This window comes from Eulemur rufifrons, chromosome 20, assembly GCF_041146395.1.
Source record: "Eulemur rufifrons isolate Redbay chromosome 20, OSU_ERuf_1, whole genome shotgun sequence".
In the NCBI taxonomy this organism is placed as follows: domain Eukaryota; kingdom Metazoa; phylum Chordata; class Mammalia; order Primates; family Lemuridae; genus Eulemur; species Eulemur rufifrons.
Window position 1 is genome coordinate 3,203,912 of NC_091002.1, and position 23,263 is coordinate 3,227,174.

Here is a 23,263-nt window from a genome sequence, read left to right on the forward strand (position 1 = left end):
GCCCTTGGGAACCCTGCGGCCATCACTGGAATGGCTGCTGGAGCCACTGGATAAGAGGGATGCAGGGGCCGGGCGTGGTGGCTCACGCCTGTAATCCTAGCACTCTGGGAGACCCAGGCAGGCAGATCGTTTGAGCTCAGGAGTTCGAGACCAGCCTGAGCAAGAGCGAGACCCCATCTCTACTAAAAATAGAAAGAAATTATATGGACAGCTAAAAATATATATAGAAAAAATTAGCCGGGCATGGTGGTGCATGCCTGTAGTCCCAGCTACTCGGGAGGCTGAGGCAGGAGGATCGCTTGAGCCCAGGAGTTTGAGGTTGCTGTGAGCGAGGCTGATGCCACAGCACTCTAGCCTGGGTGACAGAGTGAGACTCTGTCTCAAAAAAAAAATAAAAGAGGGATGCATGCCGGTGGCATCCATGCCAACCCACCTGACATCAAGTGGACCGCCAGACACGTGAGTGACGCCAATCTAGAACACACAGCGTCAGCGAGCCTCCCAGCTAACTCACAGAATGGTAAGAAATAGTAAACTTTTCAAGCCACCAAACTTAGGGGTGGTTTGTTACACAGCAAAAGCTGACTGACATAAGTTAGCCTCACTGAAAACAAACAGCATTCGGAGCCTCACTGTAGATGTAACATTTGTTATTTTATTGGAAAAAGCTGGTATTAACATATTTATAGTTTTATTCAACAGTTGAATAACTTGTGAGACACCAAAGAAAAAAGAGTGCACCTAGGAGGTAGGGGTCCGGAACCGTCGCTCTGACAACTGCACCGCCACGGCGACAGCGTCATCCTGGGGCAAGCTCAGCTAACACAGAAACGAGAAACCCCAGCACCTTCACCACTGTGCTGCGCCCGCGCGTGCGCCAAGCCCAGAAGCGTAAGCAGAGTGCGGTGCAGGGCCCGCGACCCTCGGCTGGTGCTGGCCCTGCCCTCCCCGCTACGTCTCCTCTCCCTGCTCACAACTCGCTTTGGACGCCATTATCTTCCAGGAGTCCAAAGTCCAAAGACATACTTTTCTTCAGAGAAGACCTCTTCCTTCCTTTCTTTCTTTCTTTTCTTTTTTTTTCTTTTCCTTTTTTGGTTTGGTACTCAAAGTTTAAAACAGAAGTAAGGAACTAGGAACTCCTTTTGAAGACTGTGTGAGCTTTGTACTTTGAAGATGATAAATGTTAAATCTACAATTTGACAGTAACGTCTAGCTGCAAATGCCAGTTTCCTCTCTTAACAAATTTGACTCACAAAGGGAGATGACCGTGCCAAATATCCAAGAAATTGTGTAAGGCCCTCAGAGCTGGATTTTGGCTTCAACAGAGTTCTATACAATTTACCACATTCTTGAACCTCTTTACAAGGGGGGAAAAAGTGATCCAATCCTTTTGATTGTTAAATTTAGTTTAGAATAGATATATACATATAATACTGTCCAGGTCACCTGGATTTTACAGTGATATATAAACATTCTTCATTCGTGTTGATTAAAAAAAAATGGATCCACTTCCCTGCGTGAGAGCTGTATGGCCAGAAGTGAGTGCACATGCGTTTGTGCTTTTACACACACAGAGTATACCGTAAGCCACCGAGAAAATCCTCAGTTGGGTCTATTTCCTGGGTTTTGTTTCGTCTTGTAAAAAAAAAATAAAATAAAGTAAGCTGGATTCAGCCGGGCCTCTGCACTCGCTTTCCGAATCAGAATGCCAAGCCAGGTGGTTCTGCTGCAATTCCATGAACGAGGACGACACAGGGTCGGTGGCCTGGTCTCACCAGGACCGGAGGGTCTACTGTGGAAATGCCACGTTCTCTGTGGCCCTCGGTGTCACAGGGAAGAGCTCCCACACGACAGCATCCTCTGGGACTACGTGGTCCTTAAAGAAAACGTATCCTAAGATCATCCTAACATGCAGTTTCCTCTCAGAGGCAGTCCGTGCATCCGAGGGAGGAGCGCCAGGCACAGACGCGAGGTGGCACGGCAGTCCCAGAGAGGGCCTGCTCCTGAAGTCACCAAGCTGAGCCAGGAGCCACCTGTGGGTCTTCTCCATCTTCCCATTCTCCCAGGACCCTTGCGCTTCACAAGACGAAGAAGCGTTTCCCTTCCAGAACCCTCCATTACAATGTTGCTTTAATATGAGCCACCAACGTGCTGGATTGGGAAGAGCCTTGTGCGAGGGCTCCCCCGAGTGGCTGGTGTCCGCCCACCAACTTGTCTGTCCGCTCAGAGCCTCGGCTTCCGCACGTGGACGGGATAAAGTGTTCACCTGTCACCCTGGTGCCCGGCAGGAGCCAGCAGTCGGTGTGCGTGGAGATGAGGGCACGCCCAGCGCAGTCGTGAGAGGGCTTCGCAGAGGGCGTGGACGGGAGCCAAGGTCGGCCCTGGAAGGTGCCCGGCGGTGAATGCTGAGGACGGCGGGGAGCTCCCGCAGAGGGCGGCGGGGATGGAGTGGCCGCTCCAGGCTGAGCACCGCCCAGCACCCGGCAGAGTCTCCGCGAAGAGCGGGGAGACCAGGTGAGGACCACAGCCACGCTGGCCGAGCCCCTCCCTACCCCTTCCTCTTGGGAAACCGTACCAGACCTGGGCCCTGGGACACTGAAGGACATTCGGAAACCTAAGCGAGAACCTGCATCCCCTCTGCGACTCCGCAGCGTGAATTCACCATCCAGAAAGCAAAGGCGACAAAATCCGCTCTGCGACAGGGCAGATAGCTCCATCTATCATCCACAGAAGCCCTGGCTGGCTGAGCTTCCTTATCCATCCCCGGAGCCCTGATCGGGGCCAGCGGGGCGTGTGGGGGAAGCAGCTGGAGCAGCTCCACACCCGCCCCCCAAAGCCCACCGCCCGCGGACCCGCTGGAGTGAAAAATTAACCTGGACGTGTAAAAATTCCATTAATGTGGGAAAGACCGCAGACCGGGGCGGAGGGCGCGTGAATGAAGGGACCCTGAACTGTAAGACTCGACAGTCCATTTTATGGTTTGCGGCCGTGGACCCTTCCTCTCCTTTGTGTTAAACAATCACTGCAAAGGCGATGCTGGCCCGGAGAAGCTGGCCGGGCCCGGGCCCAAGCTTCCCAGGTCCACACTCCGCCACCTCCGCCGCCGTCCTTACTGCCACTCGGATTTTCTTCCCCTCCTCGTGCTGTGGTTGTGGAGGTCGCGTCGGGGACAAGTGCACAGGCTGAGGCCGGGGCCGGGGCCTCTGACACCTAGTGCATGTCGGAGTTCACCTTGTCCTGGAAGATGTACAGGTTGTTGGTGGCCGCGATGGCGATGATGTTCTCGGTCGGGTGCCAGGCCGTGTGCAGGATCTTCTTGGTGAAGTCCAAGCTGTCCACGCTGATGTCATCGCGCCGGCGCTTGCCACCCACACACACGCGCCGCGGCTTGAGCACGGCCCGGGGCTTGCTGCTCTCCCGAGAGGCCTCCAGGGTCACGTCTCGCTTGGTGTTGCGGTCGAACATGCGGAAGAAGTTGTTGTAGGCTCCCGTCATGATGACGCTGGCGGGAGAAGCAGAGGCATCAGGCGGGAGGCCCAAGAAGGACAGTCATCTGTCTCTTCTCAAGAAATAACCCCCAGAGCCCGCGGGACCGTCGCTCCCTGGAAAGGAGCCCACACCTGCCTCGGGTGCCCCTTTCTCTCAGTCTCTTGTGCCCCTCACAATCCAGCTGCCATCACCACACAGATTTTGGGGCCAGGAGCTAAGACCCCTTTAATACTTTGCCCCGATCATAATAAGAAGACCCTTTGTACTTCCCTGTTAGTCCAGGAGCGAGAGCCTAGGCTTTCAAAGAGACAGTGCACCACAGAGGGCAGCGAGCACAGAAGTCCCCGGGACAGAAGCTCCGTGGCTGGCACAGGGCAGGCCTCGGAGTCAACAGGACCCATCCTTCCCTCTGGGAACCCCGGACTCCCCTGTCCCCGGAGCACATGAGTGAATGAGTGAGCGTGCATCGCCGTGGGAGATGGAAACACCACTCGTGTGCAGGTGTGCGCAGACCTCCCGTCCCACTAAGCATTTCCCACTTGTCCACTCCCTGTCCCGCTTCGCACCTCCTCTCCAAGGAGAAAGGGTGAGTGAATGCACGTGGCAAGGGCGAGAGAGGGCGTGCAGCCACGTGGGCCTGCGCCCAGAGGAAGGGTCTTGGGGCGTGACCCTGTGAGGCTCTGAGCAGCTGTGGGGCGCAAGGCAACTGGGGGGCTGAGGAAGAGGGGTCCAGAAAGCAAAAATGAGGGTGAAGAAGTGGTTCTGTTTCAGGTCCTTCACAGAGGTCCCCAGAATGTAGAAATCCTTTTTTTCCTTTTGGAGCCGAGCTGTGCTTCTTGAGGGTGACACTGCTCAAGACAGGACCACGTGGATCCCTGGGTTTACAAGGGTTACGCACAGATGAGGGTCACTGCTGACAAGGCTTCAGCGTCACCCAAGCTACACAGGAGCCACACTGCGCAGAGGAGGAAGAGGGGAAAGCAGGCCGTGGCCCACCTGGACAGGACAGGAGAGGGCATCTTAGGCATCTGGGGCCTGCAGGGGTCAGATGCTTCAAGACTGGCTCAGGGGACCCTGCAGGATGCCCTGTCACAGGCTGAAGGGGACACATCCCCTTGTAACAATGTTTCCTTTTAAAATTGATACATAATACTTATATGTATTCATGGGGCGCATGTGATATTTTGACACATGGCGTACAACGTGTAACATCAAATCAGGGTATGTGGGACACCCCTCACCTCAAACATTTATCATTTCTTTGTGTTGGGAACATTTCAGCTCTTTTCTAGCCATTTTGAAATATACGATAAATTATAGTTAACTACAGCCCCTACCGTGCCGGGGGGCACGGAGCTTACTGCTCCTCTGGCTGTATGTTTGTGTCATTAGCCAGCATTTCCTCCCTGTGGGAGAAGGGACGTCAGCAGAGCATGGCACCCGAGGGCCTCCTCTGACGTCTCTCAGGGGGAGTCGGCCTCCCAGGCACGCGAGGATGGGCAGGTTGCTGAGAAGGTGCCACCTCCTCTTGCCTGTGGACCAGTTCTTCCTGTCCATCCCCTCTGGATGGTGACGTGGGGGCAGAAAGGCGCCCCTGCTGCCTGGCTCATGGAACTGCCCGGGAAGGGTCGTCTCCCCGGCAGAGGGCAGCAGGTGGGGTGACGGCTAGCTATCTCCTAAGGTGGAAGGAGCCGCACCGTGAAAAGGAAGGGACCCTACCCAATCTCCCTGCTTCCTGGCAAGTCTGTGCTTGGCGTTCTGGGCTGCTCACTCCTTATGGAAAGAACCTTCTCCTCAGTTTGGGGACTGGCAAGTTTTGGCCAACAGTCCCTTGAGGTGACTTGAGGGTTTCGGCTTGGCCCAGAGTGGCTCCGGTGCTTCCTGCCCACCCCGCGTGGTTCCTGGAGCCCACGGTCTGCAGCGTTGGCCCCTCTGAGGGGAGGGAGGGGGTGCCAGCAGGCAGACAGCCTCCCTCAGGGGCTCTCCTGCGGCGTCTGGGGCACCCAGGCTCACCGGGTGAGGGAGTCCATCAGGGCCCGCATGGCGGGGAGCACACACCAGGGGCGGGTTGGAGAAGAGCGCCATGAAAAGGCTACTTACAAATGTTCTGGAAGGTTCTAAGGGAACCACAAGGGAAAGTGCAATGCCCTGGGGCTGGTAAGTTTGGGGATTCTGTCACCTGCCAACCCCAGGCCTGAAGGTGAGGGGAGGGAGGCGTCACCAGAGAGAGACAGAGACAGACGGAGACATGCGGAGAAAGACAGAGATAGAGAGAGACTGAGGGGGCAGAGGGAGGCGGGAAAGGAAAGTGGGGAGACATCTGTGTGAAGAGGCCACTGTCAGGAGCTGTCACCAAAGGCCACAGTCGGCCGAGGTGGCAGAGCACCTGGCCTATCTCCGCCCACCCCAGCTCCAGCTCCTTTGCGGCCCCCACTGGTTGGCCCAGGCAGAGGCTGCAGGGGGTGGCGGGGCACGAGGCCAGGGACGCAGCCCTCGTGGGAAGGACCTACAGGGGCGGGAGACGCTGCACACTGCGGCGTCCCACGCAGGGCTCGCCAAGCCTGAGAGCGGCGGGGGCCAGTCCAATGGTTCCGCCTTCCTAAGAGATTTGTCTAATCCCTGGAAGTGAAGGGAGGGTGGGTGGAAACTTCAAATGTACTTTCCGGCTCTATTCTTTTCTGTTCTAAAATTCCGCCTCTAAAACCTTAATTCCTGTGAACAGACCTGTTTGCTGCAGAGACGGTTAAAGGACATGCGGGGAGGCCCCCGCGGCGGAGCCTGGCGTGAGGGGTGACGGGAGAGCGCCCTCCTGCGCCGTCCTGCCTCCCACTCGGCCCTGTGGAGCCCCCTCCTGTCCTCAGACGTTGGCTCATCCTGTGGCAGGCTGGGATTGGGTCTAATGCCACCTACGTTATGACCTGGGGACTTCACTACAATGTGACCACCCGGCACAGGAGCAGGGATGGGCTGAGCCCACAAATGCCCCAGAACCAGCGATCTGGCATCTTGAAGTCACTGTCCCAGGGAGGACCCAGGGACCAGCCCAAATCCAGTCTCACAGGCGCGCCCCCAGGGCTGGCATGCACCCAGCAGCTGCCACCTGGGCTCATGTGACCCTTGGCCAGGTCAAGTGTCCTATACCTTTATTGGCAGCTCAGGACCAAGGCCAGGCCTCAAAAAGGAAGGAGCCCGCATCAAACATGGAAGCGCGAGAGCCGTTCTCCTGGGAGAAGGAGAACCCAGCAGGAGGGCGCCCGCATCCTGTGCAGAGCCCGCTGGGACCGACCGACCGCACCATCCTGGCAGCTCCCAGTGCGCTCGCCCCGCACGAGGCTCAGAGAGAGGAAAGAGCTGTGGGCTGGTGCCGCTGCTGCCGCCCAGGCCACCCCGTGTCCCACAGCGTCCCCAGGCTGGGCAAGGTGGAGCCGGGGGGCAGCGGCTGCAGGCACAGGGCTCCTCAGGCTGGCCCTGGCAATCTGGACCGGACACTGGACATTGTGTGGCCCGGCGCTGTGCGTGTTCACATGGACCTGACACGCCCGGAGCGGGGCAGGAAGCCGAGGCTCGGAGGGTGAAACAACGTGCCCCGGTTCAGGCCTCCCTGGTCCTGTCCTCAAGGTAACGGGAGGCACGGCCCAGGGAGGAAACGGTCCGTGGGCGCAGACCCAGGAAGGCGCGGCCCGGGGAGAGGGAGCAGGTGGGCGGCAGCAGACACGTGGGGGGCCGTAGCCCAGGCGTGTCCCCGAGGTGAGCGAGGAGAGAGGAGGGGAGGTCGGGGAGGGGCACAGGTGCACAGGGGCTCTTGGGGTTCAGCGGGTGAGGTGCACAGGAGAGGCCGAAGGGGGGTGCGTGAGAAAGGACAGAGAATGAGAGAGGCAGAGAGATGGGGAGAGACAGAGACAGAGACAGAGAGGGAAGAGGATGAGAGGGGACAGTGAGAGACAGATGGAGAGAGAGCCGAGAGAGGGGGAGGGCAGTGTGCAGGGGGGCTGCAGGGAAGGCCGGACCACCAGCTGCCTGGGGATGGGCACATGGCTGGGCCTCCGGCCTTAGGGAGTCCCCTCCCACCCCGGTGCCTCACCTGCACCCTGGGGTCCTGAAGACACGAGAGGAAGGTGAGAGGGTGGTGCAGGGGGGCCAGGCTGGGGGCTCACAGCTCGATGGAGGGGTGTTGCCAGTGGCCCCAGTCTGCAGACGGGCGCAGGTGGAGCTGACTTCCTGCGATCCCACAGCCTGTGGGCGGGGAGCTGAGGCAGAAAGCCCCGGAAACCTGCCCCTGCCTTCCCAGGGTGCAAGCGCCTTCCTGCTTGGCCACGTCTTGACCATTTAGAAGGAACCCTAAGCGGCATCATTTGCTTCCTGGGACAGGGTTCCCGTTTCCTCTACGGCTCGAGGCCCTCGTGGGCAATGGTGTGGGGTACAGAGTGCAGGGAGCTCCACCCCGAGGTGTGCACGGTCCTCCCTCTGTCCAGCCCTTTCCTGCACCCTCTCTGTCCACACTGCCACCATCTCCCCTGCTCACTGGCCTCCCTACTCTGACCCCCTCAGCCTCGTGTTCCCCACACTGGATTCTCCACAACACCCCCCTGGGGAGGCCAGGAGGACTTACTAACCCTGTAACTTTGTCTTTGCCTCAACATGAAGCTATGGCCACATCACTTTTTTCCTCACTTCAGAGCCTTCCGACATGCTGTTCCCTCTATCTGAATGCCCTTCCACCCTCTGGGCAAATTCTTCCAGGAGGCTGTCTCCAACTTCTCCATGGATGGCGCCACCCACTCCCCTCCTCCCAGGGCTGCCCTCTGTGCCAGCTCCCTTTGCCCAGCCTCACAGGACTGCACCCACAAATAGAAGTCCTCCTGGGCAGGCGCTGGGTGCCATCTCTGCTGAGGAACGCTGGGACCTAAATCTGCAGACCCCAGGCAGCTGACGGCCCAGGGGCCCCCAGCTGGGATGAGCTCAGGCCTCCTGACCCCAGCACAACCCCATCAGGCCAGCCCCGCTTGGCAGCTTACCCGGCGGGGACCCGTCTGGAGGCTGCCAGATGCCCCCGGCCCCAACTTCACTGCTCAACAGGCATCCCCTGGGCTCAAGCTCTGTCCAGGGTGGTGGGGCGTGGGGGACAACTGCCAGGATCCCACGGGAAATCGTGCAGGGGCGGTAGTGCTGCCGGGGCCAGAGGCTTGCAGCCCCATTTTGTCAGAGGTGAATCCTGCATCTGTGGAGGGCCAGGCCCGGGACGCGTGCTGGAATTTCGCAAATGCACGAGGCAGCAGCGAGGTGGACAGCCCCAGACAGAGGCAGGGCAAGCAGCCCTCTCCCCTTCGGGCTTCTCCTGTGACCTCCGCCTGGGGACAGCTCTACGATGGCCTTATGAAGTGGTCCCTCCCAGAGCCTGAGGAGTTCAGAGCCCCCACCGGCCCGGCCCGGGCAGTGGACTCAGCAGCTTGCAGGTGGAGCAGCTGTGTTTGTCAGAAGCTCCACAGGCCAAGCCTTCCTGCCCCGCCCAAGTAGCTGCTGCGGAGCAGAAGGGCCCACAGTGGGGTCAGGAGCTGGGCAGCGTTGGCCCACCCTGAGCTGCGGGGCCATTTGATTTGGGGGTCTGTTCTCCGGCTTACTCCCCCCAGCTGACCTCACTGTCAAAACGAGGATGGAGACCCTCTCTGCCTGCCTGTTGCTCAGAGCTGGAAGACAAAGGCTCACACTGAGCTCGGATGGTGTCGTCAGGGCCCTGGGCTCTGGCCCGCCCCGGGCACATTTATAAGCCTGGTTTTCCCATCTATCAAAACTGGAGCCCACGAGGGAGCCCAGCCCCGGTGAGCATGGACAGTGCTGGGCTCGGTACCTCTCTCCTCTCTTTACTAAGTGCCAACAGGGACCTCCTGATTCCAATGGTCAGTGTGGCCTGAGGCCCTGCCCGAGTGGTCTGTGACTCAGAGAGGAGACAGGGAAGCAGGGGGAAGGCGCGTGGATGACCGAGAGCGGAGGGAGGGCTGACTCGCAGGGAAGGGCCCTGCCCAGGCACGGGGGGCTGGCTCGGAGGCCACACTCCCTCCCACACCCAGCAAAGGGGGAAGGCGTCCCCCTCCTTTGCTCTTTAGGGAACAGTTCACAAAACAAAGCCCAATGCTGGCTCCTCTGCTCCATTTAGTGGGAAAAGAGTGAGGTAATTAAAGCCGTTGCAAACCCACAGTCACTCATCCTCCGGGCGTTCAGGTGCGGACTCAGCTGACAGGCGCCTGCTCTCGTCGTGCAACATCACGTCCCAGCACCTTGCAAACCCACGCCAGGAAAAGATGGCTCATTCCTCACATTCATAAATGTTGTCTTAAATTCCAGAAGGTCCCCTTAACAGGAAAAAGGGCAGCCCTGCCACAGCTTGCATCTAGGCAGGCTGCTTCACCTCTCCTAGCCTCGCTTTACCCATCTGCATGTGGGGATCACAATGCTGGCTGCTTGTGTCCCCAGTCCTCTTTCCTCTGGGGAAAGCCTCCTGCCCCATCCCTGTGGACTGTCAATCACAGTGCTCTACTCAACCCCTGGCCTGGCCAACTGTGCATGTGATAGTCATGTCTGTGCTGATTGGCCCAAAATGTGACCATGTGACCCAAACAGAGCCAATCAGATCCTTCCATGAGAGTTTTATGTAGGTTTGAGGGAGGGGCTGGGGGCTGTGAGGATAATGGACAGTGGACCTCTCTGGGGCCGTCATCCCAGCACGGACGGGGATGCCGTCCACAGTGGGTGAGGATAGGCCAGTATATAAGGAAAAGCAGGGAGGATCGAAGATGGGAAAGGATAGAGAGAAGGAGATGGCCCCAGAGGGACAGTGAGAGTCCTTGGCAGAGCCTTGCCTGGGACTTCTCGGCATAAGCTTAGGCTTGTTCCCCTGCTGCAAACTGAAGATGCTCAGTTGGCACAAATCCCTCCCACCCAGGAGAACAGATAGAGGAGAGCTTCAGGGAGGAGGGGCCATTGGAGCTGGTGTTGGAGGGCCAAGTGGGTAACCAGGGAGGGGCAAAGGCACTGGAGCACCTACTGCCAGTGTGGACCAAGACCTTGCCAAGGGCTTCACACACACTCTCCTCCTCAAAACAGCCACAAAGGACACAGTTGATTAGAACCACTTTCCAGGTGAGCAGACGGCGAGGCCCAGAGACTTACAGGAGCACACAGTGGGCAGATGGTAGAATGTGGGCCAGAAATTGAGGGGCCTGGCACAGAGCTGCTGCCCTTCCCTCCCAGCAGGCTGCCACAATTGCCTTCCTGGAGTCGGGTAGGGGCCACACCCAGGGCTTTCAGTCATGCTGCTGGGACGGTTTTGGCACTTCCCTGGCGGCCCAGCTATAAAGTGGGGACACTGTCAATGGGGACGTCTATATGAGAGGCAACTGGGAGCCAGGCAGGATTCAGACGGTGTGCTTTGTCTGCAAGGACGTGGGGTCCTGGGGGCAACGTTTGCTTCTGCCCTTAGCCTCTGAGCTCCTGGAAGGCAGGGCCCAGCGTCTGTTCATCTTGGGATCCCCATCCACAGGGTACGCTGGGCTCAGAATGAAGTAGAAGGTGGTGGCACACCTCTACGCCTTCCAGAAATGTCAACAACCACTGACTGGACACTCTGAGGCCCTGAGAGAGATCATCCCGCCCTTTGGGGGAGGCAAACAAGGACAGAGGCAAGGAGAAAACATGATAAATGCCAAGACACAAGAGGAAAGCCCAGGAGCCTGGGGCGAGGCAGAGAGGACCCTGAAGGCTTCCTGGAGGAGGTGACAACAGAGCGAGTCAGGTGGAGTGTGCCCCGGGGCAGTGTGCTGGGGGCCAGAACAGAGCCTGGGGGGCACGAGGACTGGGGGTGGCTGGGGTGTAAAGTGCACTCGGGAAGTGGCCGGTGAAAGGCAGGACAGGGCGGTGGCTTCTCCTGGCGCTGGGAACAGGCATTGCCTGGCCACAGGCACCCCCTGGTGGCAGCCTGAAGGAAGGACAGGAAGTGGGTCCCAACCAACAGGGAGCTGACCCCCCAAACCCACACAGTAGCTGGGTTGGAATCACCTAGTTACAGCGTAAGTCCCTCTCCTGCAACTCTAACAACCACCCCCTCTGGAAACCTACTGCCGCTGTTCACTGGCCCCCCATGTGTCAGGGCCTGCAGTCCAGGAGTGTCTGGGAGCCTCGGCCTGGGGCGTCCACCCGGGGAGAGCGCCCCGTGTCCAGGCAGACCCAGCCGTGTCACCCAGTCTCAGGCCGGGGCTCCGTCCTGGTTTTCTAAGTGTCCTTCAGTGGACCCCGGTGGCTACCATGTCGGCCCCTCTGGCTGAGCACGGCTCTGCTTGGAGACCCCACGGGTCTGGGGAACCCCAGGATGGCGGCAACTCTAGGGAATCCGTCCCTGGACACAACGGCTTGGCCCCACCTGGAGCCAGCCCTGCTCCCGGGGCGGCTCCCCCCTGGTCCTGTCCCTCCCGTGTCTGCCCGCCCCCCCACCCCAAGCTACGCTCACGGTCCCAGTGTGCTGCTCAAAGCCACAGGATCACAGCATGGAAGCTTCCACATGACCACAGCAGCACTGGCCACCCTCAGAAGTTCCGGAGAGCCCAGGCCTGTCAAGTGACTGACGCCGTCCACGTGGTGGACACACCCCCTGCCTGACACCTGAGTCAGGGCTGTGGCCCTCACTCCACCCTCCTTGAGCACCGCCCTGGACTGACTGCGGGGAGGGAGGCAACGCCACACCGGCTCCTCTGACCGGAACGTGGTGGGTGATTTTCTGATCCAGCAGCCAGTGTGGTCTTTGTCCCTTTGTTGCCTTTTCCCCTGCAGACCCCCTTCTGCATTCGGGCAGCTGGACCGGAGTGTCCAGGCCTCAAGCAGCAGAGGAGGAGGCCCTGAGAGCCCCTCAGCTGCAGAGCTAGCGGGGAGGAGCCTTTTCCGTCAGGGCCTCATGCCCTGTAGGACCCGGAGCGACAGCCAGCGTGGCTTGGAAGGAGTGGACAGAGGAGGGGGTTTCCCGCATCAGGCTAGAGGAAGAGTCCCCGGGCTGTGGGGAGAAGAGACACGAGGTGAGGACCCCACGGGCCCTGCCACGGCCCTCTCTTTCTGCACCTGCCCTGGCAGGAGCCCAGGCTAGGGGGACACAGGAAGACACACCAGGTGCTGAGGGCTGTGTCCCAGGCTGGTGGGGCTGTGAGAGCGGCTGGACCTGCGGGTCACAGCCAGCCCTGCAAGGTGCAGGAGCTGTGAGGTGACCCGAGCCCTAGTGGCCTGAGCGGGGCCATCACCAGAAAGAAGCGGCCACAGCCGCCGTGATTGTAGGAAGAGGGACAGGTGGACCAGTGTGTGAGGTCGAGGCTGTCTCAGGGCAAACAGGTGGGGACAGATGACAGTGACCAAGGGACAAACCCTTTCCTCCCCATGGAGAACGAGGTACTGGGGTGCAGCCCTCACTTCTGACAAGCTGGGGGAGGGCACATCGCTGGGGACCCTGAACTATGTTCCCACTGCCACCCACAGAATGTTCCGTCTAGTTACAGATGAGGAAAGTTCCATTTCCTGCACCTTGAACTATAGCGTGGACAGTTGGTGCACCCCATTCCACCACACCTGCTACAGGGGGTGCACCCCATTCCACCACACCTGCTACAGGGGTGCACCCCACTCCACCACACCTGCTACAGGGGTGCACCCCACTCCACCACACCTGCTACAGGGGTGCACCCCACTCCACCACACCTGCTACAGGGGTGCACCCCACTCCACCACACCTGCTACAGGGGTGCACCCCACTCCACCACACCTGCTACAGGGGGTGCACCCCACTCCACCACACCTGCTACAGGGGTGCACCCCACTCCACCACACCTGCTACAGGGGGTGCACCCCACTCCACCACACCTGCTACAGGGGTGCACCCCACTCCACCACACCTGCTACAGGGGGTGCACCCCATTCCACCACACCTGCTACAGGGGTGCACCCCACTCCACCACACCTGCTACAGGGGGTGCACCCCACTCCACCACACCTGCTACAGGGGTGCACCCCACTCCACCACACCTGCTACAGGGGGTGCACCCCACTCCACCACACCTGCTACAGGGGTGCACCCCACTCCACCACACCTGCTACAGGGGGTGCACCCCACTCCACCACACCTGCTACAGGGGTGCACCCCACTCCACCACACCTGCTACAGTTGGTGCACCCCACTCCACCACACCTGCTACAGGGGTGCACCCCACTCCACGACACCTGCTACAGGGGTGCACCCCACTCCACCACACCTGCTACAGGGGAGCACCCCATTCCACCACACCTGCTACAGGGGGTGCACCCCACTCCACCGCACCTGCTACAGGGGGTGCACCCCATTCCACCGCACCTGCTACAGGGGGTGCACCCCATTCCACCACACCTGCTACAGGGGGTGCACCCCACTCCACCGCACCTGCTACAGGGGGTGCACCCCATTCCACCACACCTGCTACAGGGGTGCACCCCATTCCACCACACCTGCTACAGGGGGTGCACCCCACTCCACCGCACCTGCTACAGGGGGTGCACCCCATTCCACCGCACCTGCTACAGGGGTGCACCCCACTCCACCACACCTGCTACAGGGGGTGCACCCCACTCCACCGCACCTGCTACAGGGGGTGCACCCCACTCCACCGCACCTGCTACAGGGGTGCACCCCACTCCACCGCACCTGCTACAGGGGTGCACCCCATTCCACCGCACCTGCTACAGGGGGTGCACCCCACTCCACCGCACCTGCTACAGGGGGTGCACCCCACTCCACCGCACCTGCTACAGGGGTGCACCCCAGTCCACCGCACCTGCTACAGGGGTGCACCCCACTCCACCGCACCTGCTACAGGGGGTGCACCCCACTCCACCGCACCTGCTACAGGAGTGCACCCCACTGCACCGCACCTGCTATAGGGGGTGCACCCCACTCCACCGCACCTGCTACAGGGGTGCACCCCACTCCACCGCACCTGCTACAGGGGGCGCACCCCACTCCACCGCACCTGCTACAGGGGGCGCACCCCACTCCACCGCACCTGCTACAGGGGGCGCACCCCACTCCACCGCACCTGCTACAGGGGGTGCACCCCACTCCACCGCACCTGCTACAGGGGTGCACCCCACTCCACCGCACCTGCTACAGGGGGTGCACCCCACTGCACCGCACCTGCTACAGGGGGTGCACCCCACTCCACCGCACCTGCTACAGGGGTGCACCCCACTGCACCGCACCTGCTACAGGGGTGCACCCCACTCCACCGCACCTGCTACAGGGGTGCACCCCACTCCACCACACCTGCTACAGGGGTGCACCCCACTCCACCACACCTGCTACAGGGGGTGCACCCCACTGCACCACACCTGCTACAGGGGTGCACCCCACTGCACCACACCTGCTACAGGGGTGCACCCCACTCCACCACACCTGCTACAGGGGTGCACCCCACTCCACCACACCTGCTACAGGGGGTGCACCCCACTCCACCACACCTGCTACAGGGGTGCACCCCACTCCACCACACCTGCTACAGGGGGTGCACCCCACTCCACCGCACCTGCTACAGGGGGTGCACCCCACTCCACCGCACCTGCTACAGGGGGTGCACCCCACTCCACCACACCTGCTACAGGGGGTGCACCCCACTGCACCGCACCTGCTACAGGGGGTGCACCCCACTCCACCGCACCTGCTACAGGGGTGCACCCCACTCCACCGCACCTGCTACAGGGGGTGCACCCCACTCCACCGCACCTGCTACAGGGGTGCACCCCACTCCACCGCACCTGCTACAGGGGTGCACCCCACTCCACCGCACCTGCTACAGGGGTGCACCCCACTCCACCGCACCTGCTACAGGGGTGCACCCCACTCCACCGCACCTGCTACAGGGGTGCACCCCACTCCACTGCACCTGCTACAGGGGTGCACCACATTGCACCGCCTTGATCCATCAAGGCTTATTAACCCATGATGCACCTCGCCCAGGTTACCTGCTCCTAAGGGGCAGAAACTCCCGACTGTGAGGGGGGCGGGGCCAAGGCTTGGGGGTTACCTGTCACTCCCGTTCCAGGCGCATTCGAACTTGTCGAAAATGCAGTCATTCTCATACAGGGAGCAGAGCTTGCTCCGAAGGTAGTCGTGGACCTGGTGAATGAAGGGGACGACGTGAGTCCACAGGGTGCCCTGACTGCCCTGGCCCCCCCACGGGAAGGGTCTCGAAGAGCAGCAAGGGTCTGGACAGTACCCGACATGGCCCTGCTCGCCCGAGGGGCCCACAGCACACGGCCGACCTTTCGGCTGCAGCCAGAGAGGGGACAGCACCTGCTACAGAAGGAGGCAGAGTTCACCGTGACAAAGGGAACACTCACAGCACAGGGCCAGGACCTCCTGGGGTCCCCATCCTGGCTCCACCCCTCCCCAGCTGTGTGATCTTGCACAAGTGACTTCACCTCTCTGAGCCTCTGTTTCCTCACCTTTGAAGCACTGACAGCAAACCTGGGCCTGAGTGAGGGACAGTGCTTGGCGTGGGTCATGCCCTTGAGGGTAACAACTGTCGTGAACCATGAACACAAGGGCAGCCCTCATGGAGAAAAGGGGACATCACAAAAGAGGGGACTCGCCACCTGACCACAACGTGAGGCACCGAGGCTCAGAGGGGTTAAGTGACTGTCCCAAGGTCACACAGCTTATCAGTGGTTGACCAAGACCCTTCCCCAGGATGGCCTGGCACCACAGGAGAGATGGGGACGCCCCAGGACCTGCGTCCCCCTGGCTGCAGCCCGATCCTACAAGCTCTGTACCCAGAGGGCCTCATGTGCCACCTCTGCTGGGGCTGGGGCTGCCGGGACCCCTGGGCACAGGCCCTGCCCTCTGCGTCACAATAAGCCTGGTTTCCACTCCTGGTGTTGGAACCTGGGAGGCAGAAAGGCCAATGAATGCAGAGGATGTGAGGGCCCCACGATGGTTAATTTCATGTGTCAATTTGGCTGGGCCACGGTACCCAGATACTCGGTCAAATCCTATTCTAGATGTTTCTGTGAAGGTATTTTTTAGATGAGATGAACACTGAAATCACTGCCCTCCACCGTGTGGGTGGGCCTCCTCCGGTCAGTCTGAGGCCTGAGCAGACAAAGACTCACCTCCCTCCCTGGGGAGGGAGCGCGGCCAGCGGATGGCCTTCGGGCTCAGACTGGAACTCTCCCCTGGGTCACCAGGCTGCCCTGCAGATTTCAGACAGGCCACACCTCCACAACCATGGGAGCCAATTCCTTAAGGTCGCTCCCTCCCTCTCTCACCGCCCCCCCCCCATCCTGTTGGTTCTGTTTCCCTGAAGAGCCCAAGGCAGGCAGTAGGGGATAAAAGGGACAGTGGAGTGCAGAGAAGGCCCTGGGGGAGGGACCACTGCTATCTATTGCAGACAGGGTGGCTGGAGAAGGCCATGCAGCTCCCCACAGGGGGCCTGACCCTGCTCATCCCTCCCCAGCCCCAGCGTCCTCCTGGTGACCCTTGCCTGATTCACAAGCTGCGCTGAGGATCTAGAAACGTAACAGGCTCCGCACGCGCTGCTTGAGAGGGTCGCCCAGAAGGGCAATGCCTAACTCGCTCAATGGTGAGACCGGTGAGGCCGCGCACACCGGCTCCTGGAGAGGGCGGCCGCCATTGCCTGCACCCACAGTCGCAATGGGTGGTGCTCCTCTGCCCCCTCCCTGCCCAATGCCTGGTGCTCCTCTGTTCCCCCTCCCTCCCCGCCCGTCGGGACCCTTGGCCGGGGACTGCAGGCCTGGCTCCCTGCAAGGCTGGGCTGAGCCTCACTGTCTCCTCCTACAGATGGCCTGTGAAAGCCCCTGCACGGGGCCTCAGCACAGGGAAGGGAGACCTGGTGGGGGGTCTCCCACCGTGGCACCCACCTGGTAGGTCTCTAAGGGTCTCGCCTCCATGTTCAGGTCCCAGACCTTGACCGTGAGGTAATCCCGGGTGAGCATGTACCGGCCGCTGTGGCTGAACTTCACGTCCGACACGGAGGAGATGATTTCTGAGAAGAAGGAGCGGTTACTGGGGTCCTCGGGCTCTTCAAAGACTGCAAGACAGAGAAGCGATGACCGTCACTGGCTGCTCCCGCCCACGGGGTCGGGACGACAGACGCCCCTGCTTCCAGCAGACCTGCAAGGAAGCGTTTAGCAGGCACCAGGCCCACCCGGCCCTCCAAGGGGCAGAGCTGGCTCTGGGCAGGCTCCTCCGTGCGAACGATGTCTACGGAACGCGTTCAGGTTCCGTGCGGGGACTTCCTGCTATCAGCTCGGCTGATCCCCCAGTGAGGACACCCCGTTAGCGTCCCCGTCTGAGCGCAGGCAGCGGAAATCCTCGCCCAGCGTCAGGGTGGGAGAAAGAGATTTGAAGCCAGGCCTGTACTCGACACGCTGCCCTCTGTGCCTGCTGGTGACGCTGGATGCCACACTGCAAAGGTCTCCTGGGGAGTCACCTTTGGCCCCTTAAACATCTGAATTCTGATTGGTCAATTCACACAAGACTGTTTTGCGCCCTGACAATAATAATTAAATTGGCATCATTATTTATGCAGGTGTATATATCTGTAGTTTGTCTTTGTCAAGGCACAAAAAGATCAATGACAATTCTTTTCTCTCAAATGCCTAGAATAAAGGGGAAAAAGAGTTCGTACTTGATTTTTCCTTAAACTAACAGCAGTGAGATCTGTGTTGTCCGTGAATGAGCGCGAGGTACAGACCTGACATCTGGGGGAGAGTTTGAGGGAAGAGGGACCCAGGCGAGGGGGGAAATCTCAGCGTGACGGGTGGCCCCACTCACACCTGGCCAGGTGAGAGGCCGACCCTCTCCGGCCTGAGCTGTCATTTCTGCCGCTAGGGGCCGGGACAGGAGCCGTGTCATAAAAGGCGCCGACTGTGGGGGGTGGCCTTCCTGCACCCCGGCCTGCTCAGGGGTCTCCTCAGCCAGACTTCCCAAACCTCGAGGGCTTGTGGGGTGAGGTGGGTGGACGGGGACCAGGATCGCAGAGGCACATCCGTCCTGCACTGGGTGTCACAGAGCAGAGTGGCTGGCGGAGCCTCCCGCCAGCCTGGAGGAAGAGGACCCCGAGAGGTCAAAGGCCAAGAGGATAACCTAATCAGCAGCTGAAACAGAAACACGCAAGGGCACTGGCCCATTGTAGCCCAATTCTGGCTGTGCTTGGGCATTTTTGATGGTTTTTAAGGACAAAAGGACCAGAACTACAAAAGATAAATGGAAAGAGATATTAATAAGCCCGAAAAAGTTCTTATTTTTCTTTTTAAACATTTCTATGAAATTTTTGATACGGTACATTTTTTTCAAGACAGTGAGCTCTAATATTCATATCAACCCCTGGCCCCCCATACACACCCCCTAGCGAGTGGCAAGGGGACACCCTTCTAACTGACAAGTCGCGAAGGACATTCCATGGTAATTACTGCTGCCAAGAGTTTAAAGAAACGTGTCTCAGCGCCCCTGTCACTTGCGATGGGCTCAACCCCATCTGTCTCCCCCTGCCCTAATTATTTAAAAGTGGGAGGGCTCTGAATCAGCAGAAATCCTGTTTTCTTCTAATGATTTTGCATAATTAAGGCTCTCATGGCTCAAGCTGGTTCCCTGACAACCACATTCTCCTCCTCCCTGGGCGACTCGCAGTGGAGGGGACTCGGGGAGCCAGCCAAGGCGTGGGGTGGCTCTGAAGGTCTATGCGTCAAGGGAAACCACAGGTGATGCCTGACAGCTGGTGCCACCTTCCTTCCAGCCTCACACACAGCTCTGGTGGCCTCCTCCTCCTGCTAGAGCCCTCTGTGTCTCCCCAGTGCCCATGGGATCAAGGTTTAAGCTCCTACTTATAGCTGACCTCACTTGTAGCTGCTGGGGCCTCACATACACAGCCTCCCCCTGCGGCCCACCAAACCCATCTCTGCCAGGGCCCCAGCGCCTCCACCAGGCTGAGGCCAGCCAGGCCTCCAGGGCACAGCATCCATCTAAGGCTCTCAGTGAGCACCTCCTGCAAGGTCGTGCCCTGGGCATCTCACTCAGCTTCCCCTAGCCCCTGCCTCACCACAGCAGAGCAAAGCACAGCAGAGCAGAACATGCTGTGTGACCCCAGGAGAATCCCTGAACCTCTCTGAGCCCAAGTTCCCTCATCTGGAGAGCAAACATGATGGGACCTCCAGAGGTAATACCTGCAGACACCCGGCCCAGTGCGGGACTCGGAGTAGTGGCTCAATTAAACTGTGTAGGTATTTCTAGTTATTTTTTCATATCATTTTTTCTTCCTGAAGTTTTCTTTCCCATTTTTAGCCCATCTTTCCTACTAACTCCTATATATCCTTCAGAACCCCAACTCGCATACCCTGCTCTCTGTGAGTATCGCTCAGATGCTCTCCAAATAAATCAAATGTTCGTGTTTGCTGCCTGCAAGCCCCTGGACGACCTCTTCTGCGGCACTGGCCGAGGGGCACAGTCACCTCACGGGGCTGTGAGCTCCCTTGGGCAGGAATCCTGCCTTGGTCATTGGTCATCACAGCATCCCTGCAGATAGAGCCTTCCGGTGCTGCCTGCTGTCTCCCCTCCATCGTCTCCTGACATCTTCCCCAACCCGCTGTCATTGCACTTCAGTTTCCAGGCCCAGCGGTGAAGCCTTGACCCGGCTGGAAGTGGTCCCCGAGTGCTCTGCCACGCTCTGCTCTGTCATTGTTAGCAAGGGGACAGTCTTTCCTCCGGGCGTGGGTGGGGAGGTGGGCCGGGGTGAGGGGAGATCAGGGTTAGATGGTGGAAAATGCACGGGCGTCGGCCACACCGCCAGGGACAGGTGTGCAGGTCGGTCAGACTTGGGGAGACACAGACAGTGGGGGGCCTGCAGGTCCACGAGGCGGGGAACATGGTGGGTGGCGGCCCGGAGGAGTAGAGGGACAGATGGGGTCCTGCCTGGTTGCCGCTCCTGGCTGCCCTGGCAGCGGGTCCCTCCTCTGCTCTGGTCTGACACAAGGACCCCCACGTGGGTGGATCGAGCACATGAGCCCAGACAAGCCGTGTTCAGGGTTGAGTAGCAGGAGGAGGAGGACACCAGGTGCCTCATCCACACCAGGGGATGCCACTGTGGGGGGGGGCCTTGTGTGGCCTCCTCATCCACGCCAGGGGATGCCACTGTTGGGGGGGGGGCCTTGCGTGGCCTCCTCATCCACACCAGGGGATGCCACTGTTGGGGGGGGCCTTGTGTGGCCTCCTCATCCACGCCAGGGGATGCCACTGTTGGGGGGGGCCTTGTGTGGCCTCCTCATCCACGCCAGGGGATGCCACTGTTGGGGGGGGCCTTGTGTGGCCTCCTCATCCACGCCAGGGGATGCCACTGTGGGGGGGGCCTTGCGTGGCCTCCTCATCCACGCCAGGGGATGCCACTGTTGGGGGGGGCCTTGTGTGGCCTCCTCATCCACGCCAGGGGATGCCACTGTTGGGGGGGGCCTTGTGTGGCCTCCTCATCCACGCCAGGGGATGCCACTGTGGGGGGGGCCTTGTGTGGCCTCCTCATCCACGCCAGGGGATGCCACTGTTGGGGGGGGCCTTGTGTGGCCTCCTCATCCACGCCAGGGGATGCCACTGTTGGGGGGGGCCTTGTGTGGCCTCCTCATCCACGCCAGGGGATGCCACTGTGGGGGGGGCCTTGCGTGGCCTCCTCATCCACGCCAGGGGATGCCACTGTTGGGGGGGGCCTTGTGTGGCCTCCTCATCCACGCCAGGGGATGCCACTGTTGGGGGGGGCCTTGTGTGGCCTCCTCATCCACGCCAGGGGATGCCACTGTGGGGGGGGGCCTTGTGTGGCCTCCTCATCCACGCCAGGGGATGCCACTGTGGGGGGGGCCTTGCGTGGCCTCCTCATCCACGCCAGGGGATGCCACTGTTGGGGGGGGCCTTGTGTGGCCTCCTCATCCACGCCAGGGGATGCCACTGTTGGGGGGGGGGCTTTCGTGGCCTCCTTCCCGCCCCTGAGGCTGTGCAGAGTTGGGAGGGGACCTGGAGTTCCTACAAGGCCACCAGTGGACACAACAAATGCTCACTGAAGAAAAGTTGGCAACTGTCCCTCCCTGCTCGTACTGCCCTCTGCTGGGCACCGTGGGATGGTCCCCACTGGACAAAAAAAACCCAGCCCAGTATGCTCTGTCCCCCGCTGTGTCTTCGCACCCAAAAGCCTCCCTCACCCCCAATCCAGCCAGCTCCCCTCAGCCCCGAGGGGCATCCCCCATGCCCTGCTGCCCGGGTCCTCCTCACTCTTCAGGGAAGCCTTTGCCGACCCCCTGCGGAGCCAACTGCATCGGAGCAGCTGTGGCTCCCGACTCTCACACTCCTGCTAATTTATCAGTCTGCTTCCGGCGCCTCCTCCCTGAGCCCACGGGGCCGGAGCCTCATCTCCGCAGAGCCCGAAGCCATCCCGATGCTCTCTCCTCATCTCCATCCAGTTTGGCCGAAAATCCGGTGGGCTCGACCTTCCGCGTGGACGCAGGACTCAGCCATCCGCACCTCCTGCACGTGCCCACCGCGCCAGCATCTCTCACCTGCGCTAACACGCTAACCCCCGGCAGGCCCCTCTTCCGCCCGGCCCTTCGCCATTCGGCACCGCAGGGACCCTGTTAAAACACCGCCAGGCCAGGTCTCCCCGCTCAGATCACCCTGTGGTGCCCGTCACTTCCAGAGTAAACCCAAAGCTCTTGCCACGGCGATAACGCCTCCTGATGTGACCCCTTCTCCAGCCACGCACTTTTCTGACCTCACCCTCTATCTCCCCCTTGCTTCGCTCCTGCCACACAGACTCAGGATCTAGCCACAGGGCCTTTGCACTGCCTGTTCCCACTGCTGGGGACTTTGCCCTGGCTCTACCCCCAGACAGCTGCAGGGTCTGGGCTGGGTCTGGTCTTTCTGTCACAGACCTATTGCCAGGGTGAGCCATGGGAGTCACCCCACACGGCCCCTTTGTGTGAGCCTGGCTCACCCCCAATTCCCAGAAGGGTTTTGGTTCTCAAGGCTTCTGTGAAGATTGAGAAAGAGCTCAGGGCCGCGGCATGAGACTGCGTGAGGCTCTAACCTGGCTCTCCCTAGCCATGTGACCTTGAGCAAATGTCTTAGCCTCTCTGTGCCTCAACATGGTAGACAATAATGACCCCTAGAGGTGTCTCCATCCTACTCCCTGGCACCTGTACATGTGTCACCTCACGTGGCAAGAGGGACTTTCAGCTGAGATTAAGCTAAGGATCTGGCAATGGGAAGGTGACCCTGGATCCTGTGGGTGGGCTGGTGTGACGGCAGGGTGGGGCCTCGCGAAAAGAGAGAAGAGAGACCAGGGCAGGAGAGAGGGGCGGGGGAAGCAGAGGTGGCGAGGCGCGCCCGGACCATCAGCAAGGAGCCAGGCACCTCTCGGAGCTGGAAGAGGGGAGGAAACAGTCTCCCCTGTGGCCTCCAGCGGGAACCGGCCCTGCCGACACCTCGATCCTGCACTTCTGGGCTCCAGAATTGCGCTGTGACATTTTGTGTTGTTTTAAGCCACTAAGCTTGTGACAATTTGTGACAGCAGCAATGGGAAGTGGACATAGAGTTGACTCTAGAACAACTTGGGTTTGAGCTGCAAGGGTCCACTCACGAGCAATTTTTTTTCAATAAAAATATTGGAAAACTTTTTGGAGATTTGCCACAATTGGAAAAAATTCTCAGACTAACCACAAAGCCTAGAAA

At 60.1% G+C, this 23,263-nt stretch overlaps 1 protein-coding gene across 1 annotated transcript in view; it reads right to left on the reverse strand.

Annotated features, from left to right (window-relative positions):
* Positions 1-3,158: 3,158 nt before the first annotated feature.
* The window catches only part of PPP2R2C (protein phosphatase 2 regulatory subunit Bgamma), a 134,849-nt gene continuing 114,744 nt past the window's right edge, over positions 3,159-23,263 (reverse strand). The window contains exons 7-9 of the mRNA XM_069495824.1: positions 17,422-17,591; positions 15,567-15,658; positions 3,159-3,502 (exon numbers count right to left, since the gene is read on the reverse strand). Coding sequence (XP_069351925.1) covers positions 3,211-3,502; positions 15,567-15,658; positions 17,422-17,591 — 554 coding nt within the window. The 3' untranslated portion in view covers positions 3,159-3,210. The remainder of the gene's footprint in view (positions 3,503-15,566; positions 15,659-17,421; positions 17,592-23,263) is intronic.